Genomic DNA, 21377 nt, shown 5'->3' with positions numbered 1-21377 from the left:
AATCGTGCACGCCCTATTGTAGTTATTAATATATTTGTTCATATTTGTTTCTTAGGTTAGGTTACTTTGCTTATGCATGAAGCATGTTTATTTTTATCATGATTTTATTTTCTTGTATTTGCAATAAATAGGTGTTTTTGTTTAAAGTGTGTTTGTTGATTTCCCTTGGAGCTCACCTAAGTAAAATACAGTAACAATAAAAAACGAGGTAACAACATATATATAAAAACTATAATATAATTTGAAATTCTTACCGGATAATTACTAGCTGGATTACGGGTGTTGATAGAGTATATAGTGCGGCATACTTTTAGAGCTTCTTCATGATATCCTTTGTCAGCCAAGAATTTGGGTGATTCAACAAAGAAAATACAGCCTATACCACTTATAAGTGATGGTAAAGCACACACCATCTGAAACAATTGCCACGAGTCGAGAGGTATTTGACTGGGAACTTTCATTGGGATTATCCACATTGCAAGACCTGTTTGATAAGAAAAAAAAGTGAGTCAGATTGAAAATAATAACTTATCAATATCCCTTCGAACAACAGTAGAAAAAAAATTAAACTAAATACCAGGAGGAGTACTTATGCACCGCACACAATCTTATGGTTTTTGTTATTTTTTTGTTATTTACTACTACTCTTTGGTGTTACAGATCAAAATGGTGCTTGGTCTCCATGGTCTTCTTTAGACGATCCTATCTTGTGCAGTTGCTTGCTAGTTGTGGGTGTTCAGCAGATCTCAGGCCTCACACAGGATAGCAACCTTCCATCTAAGCTGTGATCTGTCACTTTATTTTGACTATTTTCACTAATTCTTGGAAATCCAATTCTGATCCACTTGATCTTCTAAAAGACACTCATTCTCATAGCATCCACTATTTTGGTCAACTTTAAAAATGCTTCCTTGGGAGACTCGAAGGATTGCACAACAACTAGGTTGGTCAATTTACTCATTCATCATTGTTGCAATAGATACATATAGAACTCCTTGGCCTGCTCAATCATGTATCCTCGCTTCATCCATTCTCAGGATATGTCCTAACCATTTCAATTGCTCATCTCGAGCAAAATGGGATATAGCTAGATCAACATACATTAAGTAGACCTCCTTGATTTTTCTTGTACAAAGAGCTCCTTCCTCCAATTTAGGCCATACCATCTATTCGTTCTGCAGATACCTTCATAAGGGTCCATGTCTCACATGTATATATAGCAACAGGCCGAATCAGTGTTTTATATAGTCTAAACTTGGTTGCACAGCTCAATAGTCAACTTTTCAGAAGGCTCCCTAGTGAAAATTACGCTCTCTTGGCAGCCATTAGATAAAGTATACAAAGCCAACTAAGTCTATATCATCCACAAAACCATGTCCACTATGTTGTTTATAAAAAGTTGAAGGGTTTGAAAAAGAAGACTTTAACCAAATTTCATCAAAATCTGTAAAGCTATTTTAGTAGTACAGTTCATAGAAAAACATTTTTTTGATTGATTAATTATGGTCTTGTAAACTAGATCACAGTTTTTGTCTTTTTTTCCCACAAGAAGTGATAAAAAATAAAATAAAATAAAGATTTCAATTAGAATTAAATCAAATATATTCTTTAATTTTTCGGTTTGATTCCAGTTTCAACAACTTTAAGACCATAATTCAAAATATTATGCTGAAGTTATTTTTCGATAAACTGTGATTGCTGTTATACCCACATCTGGAGCCTGATTTAGTACACTTACAAAACAAAAAAAGCAAACAAAGTAGTTCATCATGACACAGATAGGTAAACCAATGGCTCAAATTGTATTTTTTGGATATACCAAATTTATTAAGAGTGATATACTAAAGAGGAGAAGAGTATTAAGGCTATACCAGTGGTTCTTTTACCATAATATTACACTATATCCATCCTATATTATATTTAAATTTGATAAACTTTATGCTTAGGAATAAATGTCTAATTTAGAAATGTTCAATGAAGACCCATCGTGGGTTTTAGTGGTACTATTTTTTTATGTAAGTATTAAATGGTGTAAACAAAAAAAGTGCCTTTAATGTTTTGAGCTTTAATAAATATTCAAGCCTTATTTTATCTTTTTTTCCTACAAATTCAATCATTATAAGAATAATTGTGCCGCAAATTTTTTTTAATCCCTACAAGAATAATGTTGGACTAGACTACATCGACAATGTAGCTCAAGTACAGTAATTCCCTCAGAGGAAAATAATAATAAAATACTAAAGTAAATTTCTAATATGAAATAATATTCTTTCCAATTACTAACAATAATATATATTTTACCACACTAACCTGCTTGCGTTATCTGACCTATCGCATTATAAGTCCCCATTGACAAGACAGCTATATTTCTTCCCTTCTTAAGAAAAACCTCTGAGACATAGGCCATAAAAATTGAAGATGGTCCACAGAATCTGTAAAACAATTTATATTAACTATTAAATTAATAACATTTAAAAAAATCTTTCAGCAATTAGTTTTCAAATAAATACATAAAATAAGTTTTACAAGAAATTAAACTTTTTTTAGACATCACTATAATATATAAAAATATAAATAGATATATTATTTGTATTAACTAATCAATGTTCTATGGCTTTTATCAAATACAATTTTTTTTTTAAATTATTTTTTTATAAAAGCTAAGCATCTGAAACAAAGGAAATGTTTCAAAGGAATTGTGAATCACATTCCTAGTTTTTAATTTTTTTTTTTTAACATAATATTTCATGTTGTAATGAGATAAACAAGAATAGTGAATATTGAAGAATGTCAATTTTTAATCCATGGAAATTATTTCTAATCAATCAATAAAGAATAATTTATGATCCAAGAGGATTGAATCACTCTTTAAAGTTATGTTACAATGGTAAGCTTTGCATAACGACCAGAGAAAGTGTATGGGAATTTATGACAAAGAGGAGAGAAGCCAAAAAACTATGTAAGTAGAAGCAAAACAAAAACCTTAAAAAGTTACAAGAATTCTGGAAGAAAAAAAAGAATCAAGAAAGTTTCATATGGGTGAAAAAGGAATTACAAGCCAAAAATGGAAAGAAGGTGAGCTTATTGGGAAAAGATGTCCATTGTCAATAGGCGGAGCCAGTATTTTAGAGAACTATTAAACACACGAGCCACTGAGAAAATATCTGAAGAAAGCTTTAATCTAAATGAACTCCTGGGTAAGGCACAGGATGGTGGAGAAGAAATTGAAACTCCTGAGAACGGGAGGGACCATTTATAATCGACTGTCCAAACATTTAGCATATGCAGATGATGTAGTCATTGCTGCGAGAACCTGAGCAGCATTAAAAGGAAAATTCCAGTAATTTGAATAAGCAGAATTTGAATTAGGCCTCAATGTGAATGGAGATAAGACAGTATATATGTAAAGTTCAAGAAAGGACAAGGAAGAGAATAGCAAAGTGACATTCAGAGACCACAGCTTCAGTTCTTTAAGCCAATCTAAATACCTGGGAAGCCTGGTTACAGATGCATTGAAGGTCAGTTATAATCTATGGGGGAGAAACATGGCCCTTAACAAGAAAAGCAGAGCTCAACTCCTGGAAGAGATAGGTATTGAGAAGGATATGGGAAGGAGGCTAGTGTAACTTCTACACCTGTCATAATGGTGTTAATAGTAAACAAAAGTATGGAACTTTTTCAAATCACCTATTTGAATAGTTCCATATCTCACATCCATATAAAATTACAGATTTTACACAACTATTGGAGAACCAAGCCTTTGTGTTCCTCTGGATTTTTTGGGATTTCCACACTAGCCAGAGTTATGAGAATACTTGCTTCCATGTCCTTATCAGCTACTCCATCCCAATTCATCATACTTGACAACTATGGCTGGTTACTGAGCTATTTGCATTTTCTAAGTCAGCTGAGACTTACATGGCTTAAGCTTTGGGGAAAGCAAATAACTATGAGCTGGAGCAACCAGGGAGGATCCAAGAAGATGGGTTACTGAAATCCCTGCTTTGCCCTAAAGGTTCCCTTCCCTTCTTATGATATCTTACATGACTCACTTCAACTACACACACCACGACTGCCATTCAGCCTGCAGTGTCGAAGCATATCATAGCGGAGCCTCCCAAAGAGCCCCTTACAGACATCTCCACTTTGATCAGTGGTGGTAGGGGGCACTGCCTGGGGGACTGCTGCCCGGCAGTTGGTTCGGGAGTCACCTCTCATGAAGCAAGCAGACCCTTATAGTGTCTATTTAGAAGGCTCTTATCTCAGCTGGTGGCCTAACCTGAGAAGTTCTCAATAATAATGCTTAAGCTCTTTATCTGATCAGTGTATGATCTTCCTAGCCTAAATCCTCTCTGCTCCCTTCTTAGTTTGGCATCAACAGCGTCTTCTATCCTGCCGAGAATTATGCGGATCAAATTCAAGCTGGAGACATAGGTAAGCATGATGCTTCTCCAATTAAAATAGTTTGCAAGGTTACCTTTCTTTTTGAATTTTAACGAACAGTTCCCTCTTCCTAACTTCAGGGATATATTCTTTTTTCCACATAACAGTGGTCAGTGGATGAAGATACTGGTCGACAATCTTAGGGTCGTTTCCAGGAGATCTGCAGTTATATTATCAATTCCTATTGAAATTATTTAATAAATGTTTTTAACACCAAGAATGTTTTATTGATTGATCATACCAGCTCTTATCCAGAAGTTCTCTACATCCAGAATCGTATGCTGGCCACATTTTGGATAAATGGAGTTCCATTGTTTTCAAAACTAATTAACTATTAATAATGAACATATAATTGTATTGTTTAAAACAGAAAGAAAATTATTCTAAGTTTACAAAACTTAGAATATAATGGAACATCAAGAAAGGAAGAACATTAGGATGAAGAACACATTGCTATTAGTTTTCGATGAAAGACAAGTAAATAAAAAAGCTCTATGATACTTAGAAATTGGTTTATTAATAAATTAAGACACTTACAGATAAGACAGCGGACCATCAGTGTTATTGTTGTTCATTATAAGAAACATGACCTTTTTATTTAAACATTACATACATTTTTTGTCAGAGAAATCAGTTATTCAATCAATCAGACAAGAATGTTATTCTTTAATAGTTAAAAACTGTTCGGTATTTGTTATTTTTGTATAAATTTCTTTGTTATAGGTGCCCCAATAATGATAGTGTCCTGGGGCCCAACTGGTTAAGGTATGCCATTGTTACATTTAAGCAAATCAAGGATAAAGCTGATAAGAAAGTTTACTGTGTTTCTTATAACCAAAAATAAGGCTATTGGTCGACCTTCTCCACAAGTACCTAAATTATGTAATATAAAATAAACAAGTAAGGTTATTATTTGTACGAACATGAAGCCAGTGAGAAACTTGAAGACTATCATCAATGAAAGGATTGGGAATATTCCTGCAAGAATGTTCAAGGTACCATTTAGAAGGAATCCGAGGACGAGCAGCTTTTTCCTACCAAGAGCATCTGATATGAAGCCCCATAAGAATCCAGATGCCATCATACCTTAAAGTAAAGTGGAATATACAATAATCATTTATATCAGATCAAATCGCAAGTTTAGAAGTGATTGTATTAGGTCTACTGGAAAGTTCTGTTAATTTCTACAATAAAACCAAATAATTATATATAATGTTTTCACTTACTTGAGATTGTTGTTACTGCTTAAATAAAATAATATGTATCCAAGTTAGGTTTCGAAATAATGTTTATTATTTCTTTAAATATTCATTGTTCAGTCAATTCGGCCACCCTCAAGGACAATTTTAAATATAAATTTACACCTAACCTCCAATTTTGAAAGTTTTTTGCAGGATATTCTGCCTAGGTCATTAATTACAATCAAGATCACCCTATTTTATCCCTTTTCTATTAAATTCGATAACTTTTCAGTACAGATTAACTCAACACTATTATCACTTGCTTAACACACTAAAATTAAAATTGTATGTGAGGTGTAAATTTATATTTAAGATTTTCCTTGAGGATGGTCAAAACATTGGATTTTTATAAAATATAATATATGAGATCAGTGAAGAACACAAATAAGTAAAAATTTATTAGTGCCAATGTTTTGGCCAAAATTTCTAGCCTTCATCAGGGCTAAGAATAAAAATCAAGATAACAGCCAATGAATAAAAGGATTTATAGAATGTAATATATAGAATATTATGTAGTAGTAATAGTAGTATGATGTTATTTCTATTGAACATTGTCGGCCTCATTTCTTGGAGTGCTGTTTTTAAATTATTCAATTGCTGACAGTATCTCTTCGAATTTAGTTTTTTTTTTTGGTTTCAACAACTTAGAATGTATTGGTCTTTGAATGTTCCACCATAACACAACATTCTCTTACTCATGTTCAACATCTGTTTATATGTGGAGGAGGAGGTTTTCCAGGCTCATGGTATACCCTTTTCCTTACAATATTTTGGTAATCCACTTTTAATCCTTAGCTATCACCCATTCCAAAAAAGATTATGATAATTATATTCATCTAGAAATGTGCATAGATTCGGCACTCAAGTGTCACGTAAAGGTGTGGTACCCATCTTGACTATTTCCATACCAGTTCTAGGTTCTTGAATATGGTCCTGAATGGTGTGTTGAGCTGAATCATGCCTTTCTGTTATCTCTAAAAAAAGGATTTTTCTAAAATATGATTTTGACAGCATTGCTTTATTTTATTTCAAAAAACAGACAGAACTTTCCACTAGACCTAATATATAAGGAAATCATAATAAGTTAATAATTAGGAATACTGGTTTGGCTGAACACTAACATTATACAGAAGGCTCGGTCTATTTTCCTCCTAGAATAATGAATATCGAATTCAAGTTCGACCATGCAGAACCTCCATGGCTTAAAAATTGAAGTCCTTGTAAAAACTACTTTTAATCAATGACTTACTTTTACTAAATTTATTAGTTTGTTTTATTTTTTTTTGCCGGAGAAATATTATTGTTTCAAATTAATTGTATTGTTTTTTTCAGAATATATAATTTTCCATTAAATCATATTTATAAATAACCACAGTATTGATCAAAACATAAAATAAAGTTTACACATATTTTAAATTTGAAACAGTATTTATAGGTCTAAAGGAAACTTAAAAAAAAACAAAAAAACAAAAGAAATAATAAATACTTAAAAATTATAAAATATAATTTAAAAGGATGAGAATGGATTTATATAATGAGAAGATGGTTGGGGTGTTTTCAGTGAAGAATACAAAGTAGGAACTTTTTTATCAGTACCAATGTTTCGGCTGGAATTTCTAGGGCTAAAAACAAGATAACATCCAATGGATAAAAGGATGTATAGAGTGATTAGAAAATAACTAAAATTATTGATACATAAATGATGCTCAATGACATGTAAGATGATGAACGCTGTATATGAGAAAATTAGTATAAAAATTAAGTAAGAGGAAAGAACAAATAATATGATACATAGGACAAATCCAGGTGGCATCATTTACAATAGGCTCACACAACACATGACTTATGCGGTTGATGTAGTCATCACAGGGAAAACCAAAACAGCACTAGCCGGTGCTGTAGAAGAATCCAAGAGAGCAGCACAACATTTAGCACTTAATATAAATAGTGAAAAGACCAAATATATGAAAACATTTAGATAGACCGGGGAGAGAAGAGATATTGTGGGTGTGGGGGAAAACACCTTTCACAGCTGCAGTACTTTAAAGTACCTAAGTAAAGGGAGGAGTCATGCCGGAGAATAATAATTCAGAAGTCGAAATTAAGGGCACAATGGTAGCAGGAACCAGATGTTTCTATTCCCTGCAAAAAGCTCTCCGATACAAAAGTCTTCCCAGAAAAGCAAAGCTTTTATTATACAAAACAATAATTAGGACAGTAGTAATGTATGGCAGTGAGATGTGGACTCTAACCAAGCAAAACAGAAGAGCTCTACTGGTTCGGGAGAGAAGATTTCTGAGAAAGATCTTTGGAGCCGTTAAAGAAGACCACAGGAAAGTCAGAAGCAATGCCAACCTAATAGAATTGTATGGAGAGCCTGATATCATCTGAACTACCAAGAAGAGCAGGCTGTGATGGTTAGGACATGTGGAAAGGATGGAGCCCTGTAGACTGCCTAAAAGGATGGTAATTGGTGCACCAGGTGGAGGAAAAGGGGCAGACCCAGGCGTCGATGGTAGGATGATTTGAAAGAGATGGAAATCAGGAATTGGAGGAGTCTCGGTGGAGACCGCAAAGCATGGGGAAGAATGATGGCAGAGGCCCAGGTCCTGCAAGGACTGTAGCGCCCAACAGTGAGTGAGTGACATATGACAATCTAGTAAGTGAGTGACATATGACAATCTAGTAAGTGAGTGACATATGAAAATCTAGTAAGTGAATATATGTACAAAATGAAAATTATTTAAAATTAAGTAATGAAAGAAGTGGGAAATTAAAATCTAAAAATAATTTTTATTTTGTACATATATTTACTAAATTAGATTTCCATATGTATTTTACTTTTTTTATCATTTCTTCTTTCCTCTTATTTAATTTTAATATTACTTTTCTCATACAGCCTTTATCTTCTTATAATACTTTAACTATTCATGTTTGTCAACATTATTTATATATCTACAGTGTTAGCTATTTTCTTATTTTCTAATCATTCTAGGTATACTTTATTCATTAGTTGTAATCTTGTTTTTGTTCTTAGCGCCGATGAAGGCCTGAAATCCTGGCCGAAATGTTGGTACTAATAAATAAGTTTATACTTATTTTTGTTTTTCACTGAACACCCTTCCAACCTATGATAAGAATATTATATAATCTAAAAATATTCTATAAAATTAGTTAAAATATATTATACTAATGAAAATCATTTACTAATTATTAAATGATTGTGAACTCACATTGCTTTATCCAAGCATCTAGTTTCTTGCATCAAGAATATTATCAGTAGAAACTGGATTTTTGTGAATATTAATGAATACTTACAATTAAAAAGTAAAACTGAAAACTGAAATAATAAATTACTTCTAACCACTTCAAAGTCAGAAGAAATAATGAAGGGCTAGAGGTGGAATGTGAATCAAATTTAAGAAGAGTAACAATAAATGTTTTTTTATAACAATAAAGCTCAATTTAGAGAGATTTTTACATAATTACCCAAATTTACTGGTTAATAATATTCCAAGAATATAATCACTAGTATTTATTTGTTCTTTTTAGTATGTTTGTATATGTAACTCTTCTTGTGTTAAACATTGCTTTGCTTATACCTGATATTGTTTTGTTCTAAACTATAAATTTAATAAGGAATAAAATAAATAAGTATTGGCATTCAAACCTATTTGTTTACTTCAGTCCAAGCATCCAATTTTATGCTATTCAAATCAAAATAATCAAATTAAAAAAGAAAATGCAATTTTATGCAACAAAAATCAAAATCATGCAATTCAGCCGAAAATGAACAATGTTTAATTTCAATATACTAATCCATAGATCGTAAATTAGATAGATAATAGTTTTAACACAAGTTACCTATGGACTAAAATGTGTAATAACATGGAAATCTGGAATCTTGTTGTGATTTTTTAACAGTCTTATTACTGCACAGATTCACTGTCAATATCCACCTTTCTACACTAAAGACCAGATTTTTGTGCAATAGAATATTTTATTCTCTTTCACTAAAGTCGACAGCAATTCAAATCATGAAACGGACATTCTATTGATACTAATTTTATATAGTACAAAATTTTACGTTGTGGAGTTACTAAACAAATTTACCCTAAAGTGTGCAAATTTGTGCATAAAAACCTCAAAGTGTACAATTTGGTGCATTATAAAACTAGAGTCTATAGAACTTCCTTTTTATGATTCAAATTTTTGCTGGGATTTGACTTTTAGAAGCTAGTGAACAAATGATGCAATTTGCATGGAAATCTGGTAGTTAATTCTGACCTTCACTCATAACACCATCGACTCAAAAAAATTAAATTCTTTCCTTCATAATATGTCTGTCAATGCCAGTCCTATAAAACTACAAGAGAGCTGCAAAGAACCTTTGTTTAGATGTTACTAATTCACTGTAATTACGAATATCACTATAATCACTTGGCTGTCCAATTCCCTGTTAACAGCCCTGATGAAGGCTAGAAATTTTGGCCGAAAGGTTGGCGCTATTAACTAAGTTATTTCAACTTATTTGTGTTATATTACAACGTACAATCCTCAACCATTTTCTCCTCATATATATTATCTATGGTAAACTATGTTCTTATCATAATTACTAATATATTTATTAAACCTTTATAATTTAAATTTTACCTGCAAAACGTGCTGAATGAAGCATTGCTTTATCATTCGGAGTAAGGCCTAAGTCATTGGATGCAGCTGGGATAACATAGGACATAGATCCTGCTTCGAATGCAGCTGTGGTTGAAGCAGGGAAAGACAGCAGCAACAATGCAATGTTGAATATTCCAAAACCTAGAATTTTATGGAAATTTTGAAATATCTACAAGTATATTTATAACTAAATTAAAAAAGAGATTGTGTATATTTAGAATTAAGGTAAATCTCAGGTAATGAAAAAAAGTTGGAATTGTTTACTTGTTTTGTCTCTAGGCAGCACTGCTAGTACTTCTCCATCACCTGATTAACAGCTCTAACAGTTGCTTTCTCCAAACTATAAGCTGTCATGGTATGTGTCTGATCTGAAGTGTCAATTTTTGAGGGATAGGAGAATTTTGAGGAGTGAATAAAACAGCACAATACAAATTTGGTGGCAGAAATAATAATTCTTTTATTTTTCATATGACAATGACTAGATTTTCAAAGTTACATGTAAAATCCTAGAATTAAAATTACAACTGAAAGATTTAAAATAACCTCAAACTTACCATAAGAAAAACACAAGCAGTTGTAGGCTAACCTTATGGTGTTTAAAATAAACAACTTATATTCTAGGTCTTTGTTATTGAAAAATTTTACACAAAAAATTATAGTCAGTTATCTCGTCTCTTTGAATACATTATAGATCTTTTTTCATAAGAGCTGGCAAGACTTCTTGTCTCCAATCCCTACCACCTGCAGAGTATCTCAATGTTCTGTGCTGGAACATATATTGCTGGTTGTTGACTTCAGTAGTTTCATTCAAGCACCCCAAAGCAGTGGTAGCAGCCTATGCTGAGGACATTAAGACCTAAACCTCTAGCCCCTGGGCTAGTGACTGACATTCATGCATAGAAGGCATCTAAAACCATTGTAGCTGTACAGAAGAAGGATGGCTTCAGAACGAACCAAGCAAAGATTGAAGTCATAGTCCATGCCAGAAGGCAAGGATAGCCGACAGCACCAGAATTTCATCATAGACAGCAAAGGAAGAAGAACATCTGGCAAGGAATTGAATGGATCTCTACCTTGGTGTTGGCCTGAAAAGGCATCTTCACCTTCCCCAATCATGTCAAGGAGAGACTGATACTGTCCTGGCAGTTCTATCAGCAAATGTTGCTGTAGCTCTCCCTTCGGCTCAAGCTGAAGATCTTCAAGACCCCCATCAGATTGATCCTACTCTACGTTTACCAGAACTCGATCTATCGGCGGGTTAGAGACATCACCCTTCAGAGGGCCAAAAACAGTGCCATCCATGAAGCTCTGGGAGTTCATAGGCCAATCGCACTCCAAATCATTTGATTGGCTGAAAGCCTGTGCTAGTGGCCTCTCCATCAAGACCTGGAAGGTGGCAAGACACTGTCATAGTGGGTCTGGATTCCATGGTCTGAATCTGATCTCATTAGGACCACCACTGCAACTAGCAGAGCATTGTACCTACACACTTGATGTGCATCCCCTGGTTGAAAAGATGCACTCTCTATTTTTCCTAATTTTGCCGAAAGACAAAATCAATAGTTGCTTATGTATATATGTTTATTTTAAATATTGTACATATTGTATTATGTAAGTTATTTTTTTAGATTAGGATGTACGAAAAAAAGGCTAAAATTAGAACATTGCTGAGTCCCTTTCGGGCTCCTTTAGAATGCCTCAACTTGATTTTCAAGTATTCTTGGAGTTGTTTACAAGACTGTTAACCTTAACATTCTTCCACTGTATTATCCCTCACAGGTTTTGAGGACTGGTTCACCTCATACTCGTTACGGGAAAGGAGACTGGTGCTTTTTCCTTGCATAACCCCTTCCTTTACAAAGTCTGGAGACTGTTTCCCTATTGTGTTGCCTAACGCCCTTAGGTTTACCTCCCATTTATCTTAGCATTTCTAACCCAGGAAAAGTCTCAAGACCTTCCATACCAGAGGAATTATAGGAATCATGGGAATTTCTCCCATCAAGAGTATATGCGAAGAAATATAATTAGGAACAATTAGTTTTGCATTCATAATATCATTTACGAAAAACCTATGTATTTATGACAAATCATTTTGTTTACATCTTTTGTCACTTTAACACTATTAGTGGTTCCTAGCAAACACAGATTAGATGGGAAAAATAGATAACAAAGGTTGATGGAAGTAATATAAACTTCGAAAATTATGTTATGTAGTAACCTCTTGTTTTGCATGTGCACCCCTCATGGCTTCTTGTTTTCCTTAAGTAAAAGCAATAATTTAACTTTAAAAAATTTATGGCTTCTAATAAAGTATTCAGTCACACAAGATTCAAAAATGGCATTTTTTTGGAAAAAAAAAACAAACAATTTTTCAACAATTCTATATATTTTTGGAACTATTGAGTCACTGTAGTGTTCTCTTTTAAGCGCACTCTAGAGGCGTCATAGGTTATCCAAAAATTAAAAGGAATACATTCAGATTTTTACAGTGAGAAATTTTGTCTACTTTAATTTTGTATCAAAATGTTCATCTGTCTTAGTTTCCAACTATAAGTGAATGACAAAAACAAACATTCTTCCCTTTTGTATATATGTATATATAGCTGACCGTAAAAATTGATATATAAGAAGGTAGTCAGGGTTGCGGTCAAAAGTGAAACAAAAATAGTTTACAACTATTTATTTTCCGACGTTTCGCCCCACTTTGCAGGGCTTCATCAGGGCTGCTCAAATGAATCGGTTGAACAGCTTGGTTGCTGTGACCATCTTCTTATACATATATTTTTCCCTTTTATTGTAAAAGGCCTGGCGACAACAGGCTTTAAAAAGTAGATAAGGTAGAAAATTCTGAACGAAGCAAAATTAGAGGAATGAGAATAAAGCGGAAAATTGGGGACTTGCTATTCTAGCTTGCCAGAAAATATTTAATTTATTCCCCCACTACAAAATGTTAATTTCCTTTACACTAAGTGCACTACTTTCAAGACTAATCCTGAACCAATTTATAAATAATATTTGTTCAAAATTATTTAAATATAAAAAAAAACTCACCACATTTTGATAATGCTGTTTCTAAATCTGCTTCACCTTCGGTGTTATCTAATTATGAAACAAAAACAAAATTCCTTAAAACTTTTATTAATATTTACTTCAGTTAATTAGAATTGAAATCATTACATTACATAAAAGGTCTAAAATGGATGGTTTTCAAAATGTACGAAAGAACAAAGGAAAGTCGAAATGAAGTTCACCACTAAATCATTGTAGTTTTTTTTTATATTTAAATATTTTTATCTGAATAATATCATAAAGAACATTTAAATTTGTGTCTGAAACGACAAGAAACTGCTCGTAGATTTCGATGGCTACAACACCTTGACAAACGCTCTAAACTTTCCATTCACTACAAAATATTATTAATATTAATACGAAAATCAGACCGATTTGGACATATGGAATTGAGCTCTGGGACTCCACCAAACCATCAAATTCCTTCCGCATCCAATCCTTACAATCCAAAATCCTTGATGATCCTTATTATGTTACAAATAAACTCATTCACAAAGACCTTAACATCCCATTCGTTGCTGATTTGGCCAAAAACAGGTATGCGTCTTTTCATTCTGAACTTCTTACCCATCCTAACCCATTAATTTGTAATCTCTCATCCTTAACAATCCCTGATAATCCTCCGAGGCGTCTAAAAGATGGCTACTGGACCTTCTAATTTAAATTAATGCTTGAAGTACCACCAATGGGTGGTTCCTTTCCAAGATTTTCAAGTGTAAATGAAACCTTCCACAGATTTACTCATTGTATTTATTATTTGTACAATTTTGAATTACATTAAATAAATTAATAAAAAAAAAAAAGGATCATTCATACATGCTTTTGTCAGTCATGCCAACTTCCTGGGGATTCCTATCTTAGTCATGATTTTCCAAAGTTTCTGACCACGGAATCATAATCTGCTTTATAATGACAGATAAGTCGAAAACACCTGATCTACTTCCCATCGAAAATCAAGTGGAAGAAAAACTAAAACCGTTACATTTTATTCCATATGTAGCATGTTTTAAACCAATTTTCTATCCCATTTACGATCAATGGAACAGTATTTTAAATTATATAGTGCTTATTTTCTGCTGAATTGCATGATTTTGAGTTTTGTTCCTTAAATTGGATTTTTTGCACATTTTAAAATTTGCTTATTTTGATTAGAATATCATGAAATTGAACACTTGGATTGAATTTTCGATACAAACACCAATACTAATTTAGCTATTTTTTGTGAGCGCCACCCATTGAGTAACGGGCCTCACAAATGCCCGAGGGGAGGTTGTCAGTGAATTTTTCATTATTTTATGCTTGAAAAAAGTCCGGGTGGGACCAGGATTCCATCTGACAACCTGTAGGTTCTGTAAGCTGCTATAAGCTTCTATAAAAAAAATTGTGTCAGCCCTAAAATTACCGTTTTACAAAAAAGAAGACAGTTCAGTAGGGTTCTAGGTAATTTTCTACAACAAAGTTGAATTAATATTTGAGACATCTACTTAGTAACTTATAATTGATAAAAACTTTACATGAAAACAAAATGATTTAGTTACTACAAGGGCCCAAGAGAAGAAAAAAGCCATTTATTTCTCCCCAATTTGTAATTAATTTATGATTAATTGTATAATTGCTAGAAAAAAATAATGAATCTGTCAACTATTGTTAGGAGAAAAAAAAGGGTGACTGTTTCAAAACGTTTAAAAAAAAATGTCCGATTACGGATTGATAAGTATGCTGTGTGAGATGCCAACCTAATGTATTTAGGTAGCATAGATGGGACCAAGGATACTACCTTGAGGAACACCAGCGGACTGAGTATAGAGGGATGAATAGGAACCATTGTGGTTTACTTGGAAAAATCTATCAATGAGAAAGAAACGAATGATAAGAAAGTATGTAGGAGGTAGGAATTCTTTAATAAAGATAAAATAAAAATTCGAGTTTCTGAAATTAATGTCTTCAAACAAACAGTACCTCAATATGTTTTAGTATATAGATATGTTACTTACCCCATTTAGGATACTGGTCATCTTCAATGTTCCCACTGTTGATGACGTATAATCTAGCATTAGATGACCTCCTACGCCATTGACCAGACAGCTTGATTTCTTCCATCTTGACCCCAGGAAGATATCTATCTAAGTGAAACTCCTTCTTATAGCATCCATCTGATAAAAGACTGTGTACGCTAATTGTATATACTTTGTGAAAAATAAATATGTTAATTTTAATAGAGATTCAAGAAACCCTATAAAGATTGAAAAACAACATAAAATTAATAGCTATATTGTAATAATTTTTCATTTAATTAAAATTTGTTTTGTTGTTTAAATCTCATAAAACTGATTTAATGATGGAATTAGTACCGAATTTAATTAAAAAAAAAATATAATCAATAGCTTATTGGAGGATACCTATAAAATGTATTGAAACGATGCTATGTTTTTTTCCCCTAATTAAAATTGAAATACCAAACTAAATAAATAAAGAAGTATGATGAAAAAATTTTGTTTTTAATTCACTAATTTTCAAAATTTTTATTTAGAAGGAAAAACGCCGTTGTTTAATTTCAGGCGATTTTTAAATATTGCTCGATTGAACTATCTTAAAGTCACCAATTCCCGTTTTAATCAAATATTTCAAAAGTGATATAGCACCATCACTCTCTGGAAGTTTTGGTAGAAGTCTATATGTATATATGTATATTGTATATATCTATACAAAGTCTGTATGTAATTTGTATATATACACTGTATTATCATATATTTGTAATCGTAACTATATATCAATAAAGAGGATTTGAAAATAAAATAAAAAGAGGTTTTGGTATTATTGTATTTTGCATTTAAATGAAAATGAAGAGGTTTTGAAAATAAAAATAAAATAAAATAAATAAAAGGGGTCTTAGCGGGACGGGTCTGGTGGGGAAGGATTGCCTTTTGTTGTGTAATGATCTCTTGTGAGATTGTGACATGTCATACATCGAGCAACCTACTCGCTATGATTGTCTGTTTCAACAGTCAGATATGTAAGGCTGCCACGGAGGGCGGGAGTGGAGGGTTTCACGCTGTTTTTAAATTTTGGGAAACATTCTCTGGATAGATGAAGCTACCTTCTCAAGAAAATGTATCTGTAATCAGAAAAATAAGGCCAGCGCCTGCTTAACCGCGGATGAGGCAGATGGCAGCGAATATTTAGGAAGCACTGGAGCGATCTTAGGAGGCATTGGAACGGTGTAAGACGCTGGTGTCACTGATTCACGGACGCTCCTCCTCCATTGTTTGTTGGCGCTGGTTTGGCTATAGGAACCCTTCCACCGACTCGCCGGCAGTAACCACTGTGCAGTCTACGTTTGTTGGAGTCATCGGGATGCCTGGCTCTCTTTCTCATCAGTTCACCGGCGGTCATTCTAGTCTACCAACTCTACACTCTTATTGTCATTATCGATATGCACATATCGATCCTCTCCCCTCGACCATCTGTGAATGACTATTTCTTTTCTTCTTTCATCTAGCTTCATTTTTTTTTTTTTACTTCCCACTTCATTATTTATTTTTTGTAACAACACAACAGTTCATTTTTTTTTTTAATATTTTAATTTAATTAAATTTGTGTATTACTTGGAAGGTTATCTTTTTACTATTTCATTTTCTCAATTTTTTTTTTTTTGTATGTGATATTTATTTCAGGTCCTCCATTTTATTTTAACCTCGCACCAGCGAACTTTTAACTCTAGAGAAGAGGTTAGTTTTTCATTAACGAAATATCCCTCGCCCCAACAATAGTTATAAACATCACTATAATTTTGTCGGGAATGGTTCTTTATACCGCAGACATTTTAAAAGGCTCTTTTCATCCTAAAGAAGAAACATTTAGCCGGATCACAATATCGATATCATCTTGCCCTGGCAGACTCAGAAGCACTTATTTTTCTTGGTGACGATTTTCAAATGTACATCTCTATTAGTTCACAGCTGGACGGAGATTAGATGTAAATATATTTATATATTCATATTTCTGTGTTCATAGTACATATGTAGGTTTAAGATTTTCTATCACTTATTTATTTTTTTTTTATTCTATAGGCATCTAAGTGAAAATTATTATTTTGTTGTATGGTCTGAGAATACCACAGATAAGTTTAAAAAACATATTTATTAGTGCTAACGTTTCGGCCAGAATTTCTAGCCTTCATCAGGGCTGGTTAAAGACATCAGAAATTCTCATCATTATGAATCCTAATACACTGGGCCAACGACCATGAACCCACTCGCAGCAGTACCATACTAGAACTGTCCAGACATCTTCAACACCACACATCCTCAACTGACTTCCAACTGACTTCTAACTCTCCGACTTCTTCTTACATCCAAGACACCCCTTCTAGAACTTCAACATCTTCTATCAGCAATTATTCTTCTCTAATTTCTTCCACTCCCATTATGACTAATTTGTCATTCTCACTTGCATTTCAGATGTCTTCCTTGCAGCCCTGACGAAGGATAGAAATTTTAGCCGAAACTTTGGCTCTAATAAATAAGTTTTTTAGGACCCCAACCATCTTTTCTTCATTTCTTTTTCGGCCAAGACTTCTATTGGAGTCCTATGCTGCCTAAACCATGGTTTGGGTCAATTTTTTTCATTTTGTTGGACCGCCACTCAATTAAAAAAGTCAACGCCCCAGGCCGTATTCGAACTGGCGCCGCCAATTGACATTTATTGTCATTATTATATGAGCGACAGACCATGGAGGTCTAAATCCTCGCGCGATGACTTTGGAAATGACGTGTTTTTTCGTAGGTTGGGTTCGTCACAACCACGCCTATTTTTGTGAGTGCCATCCATTGCCTAACGGGTCTAATAAATGCCCCGTGGGAGGTTGTGAGTGAGTTTTGTATTGTTTCATGCTTTAAAAAATTCCGGGTGGGACCGGGACTCGATCTGACAACCTTTGGGTTGGGATAGACTGGGCGTTGCCACGCTGCTACCGCTGCCCCCCTCCCCAACCATCTTCTAATATATATTATCCATGGTCAACTATCTTCTTATCATTAAGAAGTAATATGTTTTATAATTCTTTTTTTAATCTCTCTTTTTTTTTTTAATTTTTACATATTTGCCTATGCATTTAATTAATTTATACATATATTCCTATATGTTTATATAGGTATGTATAACTATCAGGTGGAAAGTCTTTACTGGAGCCCTCAGTACAGGTAACACCAAACATAACAATACTAGCCAGATGAAACCTTCTGCTCTCAATAATTATTGAATTTAAAAAAAACAAAACACTAAAATTCAATATTCCAAGCATTGAGGATTTTACTAGAAAGTTTTGGTATTCTGCACAAACATGTTTTTGAGAGCAGTGAAAACTAATTTTTGAGGTTTGCTACATCAATTTTTTCTGGAAATATTTTTTTTAAAAAGTTCAGAAAATTAATCTTTTTTTTTGGAAGAGGGAATTTTCATTCATGGCACGAAAACCAGCACTATTTTTTATTTTATTTATTTTTAAGAAAGTGTTAGCCTAAATTAAACAAGAATAAATTTCCTAAATTTTTATAAAAAATCTTTTTGGTGCCGGGCAGTGCTAAGGAAGCATATGCTCTTACTAATGAAGTTACAGTAAATGGTAAATTTTATGATAATCTTACTGATGAGGAACAATTATAGGAGAACACTCAAAAACTTGGATACACCTCCCAAGGCATGGGGCTAGATGCTACCTCACACCCTAGCAGGAAAAGATTTTCAATAATGATGTTATCCAACGTTTAGCCCCACTTAATATGGCTTCATCAGGGCTATTTTGATTGAAACAGGGATTACAACGGAGTTGTTTCAGCATCAGTTGTCATCCCTATTTCAATCAAAACAGCCCTGCGAAGTGGGGTGAAAGGTTGGTTAACAATAAATAGTTTATGGACCGCCACATAGAATATTTTCCTACAATCTACTTCATAAGGTCAACTATCTTCTTACAATATTTTCAATAATGTCTAGAGCATGAGGTTTTAGGAAATAATATTAGATCATAAAAAAAAAAAAAAAAAAAAAAGAATACAGTTTATTTATACATTCAATATAGCCTGGCAGTTCATTATAGCGAAAAATATCACTTTAAACTGAAATAATACTACTTATGGAGTGATAATAAATAAAAATACTGTAATGACTAAACAAAGTCCTTTCCTTATGAAGGAACGAAGACAAATTAATAGGTTTGAGGCACAAGGCATCAAGCTTACATATTGAAGGGGTGTTGTTCCAAATAATATTCTCTTTACTTGCGCTTTGAAATCTTTTGAAAAAAAATCTAGGGAGTGAGCAAGAGGAGCTGTGACATGATATTATTATAATGTACTAAGCTAATCTGTGATGGACTGAAAGGCTTTGATTTTATATGCCGTTCACTTTCAGGTGGGAAAAGATATGCTATAACGTTCAAAACTAGAACAAATAGATTAGGTTAGGCCTCATATATTTTTAGCGTGAACCTATGGAGTGAGTAAATGTTGTTCATAAATTGTAATAGAACATAAATTTTAAATTCTAATTGGCCCAGTTTTAGAATATTTTTTATAAGCATAGTAATTAATTTTGCACTATTTTGACAAACTGAAAACATTTTTTGAAATCATTCAATTGCAATTTTAATAAGTTTATAGGCCTTAAGAACAGTATATATTTCAGCTGTGTACAGCAGTGTAAGATTCTGTACTACAAAGCTCTTCAAAACTTCTGAGTGAGGTATTAATATGAAAAACTGATGTAGAAGTTAATATTCAAGAAGTATATATAAAAAAAAATCACACATTTTAATCATTATTTTCTATTAATACTGCTTAAACTTTTAAGTACAAAAGTAAAAATTCACAATTTGGTTAAATAACCATTGAGATCATAGCACAGTATCTCTTGTACTACTGGGCGAAGGTTTTAGACTCGTTACGCCATTCAGTTTTGAAGGTTTTGGAGGTTTTTGTTCTATAGGCTTCTGTGGTATAAGCAGTGTCAGTGCTGCCATTACTAGAACAAATAAGAATAATTTAAAATAATTTTCAATCTTACAAGTACTATAATATTTATAAATATAATAATGCAAGTTGCACATTGGGCAATCAATTAAATTCTTCTTATGTTTAATCCTTTTAAATTATAGTTTTTCTTAAACAGGCAACTGTCATTTGTCAAGCTGTATTTTAACAGAAGTAATAGACACAAGGGAGTGGAGTAGCTCAGTGAGTAAAGCACTGTGCCTCTACCTCCCAGGCCAGGGTTTAAAGTTGTGACAGATAATTATTAATTCTGTTAAATAAGCGATGGTTCAAATGTTTGGGTTCATTCAGAGCCCTGTTTCATAATAAAGTACAAACTAATACTATTAGTCTTATCGATTTAACTTAATACAATTACACTGACTTGTACAATAGTAACTTGTACTTTAGTACTTTTTAATTCCTGTAATATCACTAATAGTCCTTCCTATAATAAAAAAATATAAGTATTAATGTAATTACCACGTTGTTTCTATACTTGTATTTTTAACTAATACTATTAGCTTTCATTATGAAACAGGGCCCAGGAGGTCCTCTGGGGTACACCTAGTCCCTATAAAATGAGTACCTTTAATTAGGAAAAAAAACCTGGAAGTTGAGAGTAATCTTGACCAAAACACCTCCTTTCACAACCATTGATCTAGAAATAGTACTTTCTTACTGAGTACTGAAACAACAACCCTTCATGGGTTTAGTTTTATAAATATTTCTTTGATTTTTTCTTGTAATAGAACATTTTTTAATGGTCATTTTTAGTTTATTACTTTATACATTTTTTTTTTTTTTTTACTATTTTTATAGCTTCTACTTATGCTTACCTAATGAGTAGAAGGTAAAACCATAAAATAAGTATTGACAATAATCATATATGAGGTTTGCGATGACAAAATTCAAACAAAAA

At 32.9% G+C, this 21377-nt stretch overlaps 2 protein-coding genes and 1 long non-coding RNA gene across 4 annotated transcripts in view; 1 reads left to right on the top strand and 2 right to left on the bottom strand.

Moving 5' to 3' along the window:
* The window catches only part of LOC106681849 (synaptic vesicle glycoprotein 2C), an 82457-nt gene that overhangs the window by 8587 nt on the left and 52493 nt on the right, over positions 1–21377 (bottom strand). For both annotated transcript variants that reach the window (XM_067046243.1, XM_067046242.1), the window contains exons 3-6: positions 10338–10499; positions 5367–5529; positions 2311–2432; positions 255–484 (exon numbers count right to left, since the gene is read on the bottom strand). In XM_067046243.1, the coding sequence (XP_066902344.1) occupies positions 255–484; positions 2311–2432; positions 5367–5529; positions 10338–10499 (677 nt within the window). The remainder of the gene's footprint in view (positions 1–254; positions 485–2310; positions 2433–5366; positions 5530–10337; positions 10500–21377) is intronic.
* Positions 17136–21377, top strand: part of LOC112210889 (uncharacterized) — a 17259-nt gene continuing 13017 nt past the window's right edge. The window contains exon 1 of the long non-coding RNA XR_002945363.2: positions 17136–17403. This is a non-coding gene — a long non-coding RNA (uncharacterized lncRNA). The remainder of the gene's footprint in view (positions 17404–21377) is intronic.
* The window catches only part of LOC112210888 (uncharacterized), a 10617-nt gene continuing 8706 nt past the window's right edge, over positions 19467–21377 (bottom strand). Inside the window, exons 6-7 of the mRNA XM_067046240.1 lie at positions 21295–21349; positions 19467–20447 (exon numbers count right to left, since the gene is read on the bottom strand). Coding sequence (XP_066902341.1) covers positions 20320–20447; positions 21295–21349 — 183 coding nt within the window. The 3' untranslated portion in view covers positions 19467–20319. The remainder of the gene's footprint in view (positions 20448–21294; positions 21350–21377) is intronic.

The sequence above is a fragment of the Halyomorpha halys genome, unplaced genomic scaffold, assembly GCF_000696795.3.
Source record: "Halyomorpha halys isolate HHAL.00 unplaced genomic scaffold, Hhal_1.1 Scaffold370.1, whole genome shotgun sequence".
Taxonomy (NCBI): Eukaryota; Metazoa; Arthropoda; class Insecta; order Hemiptera; family Pentatomidae; genus Halyomorpha; species Halyomorpha halys.
The sequence above is the reverse complement of the archived record's forward strand: the minus strand, read 5'-3'. Positions and strand labels throughout refer to the sequence as shown.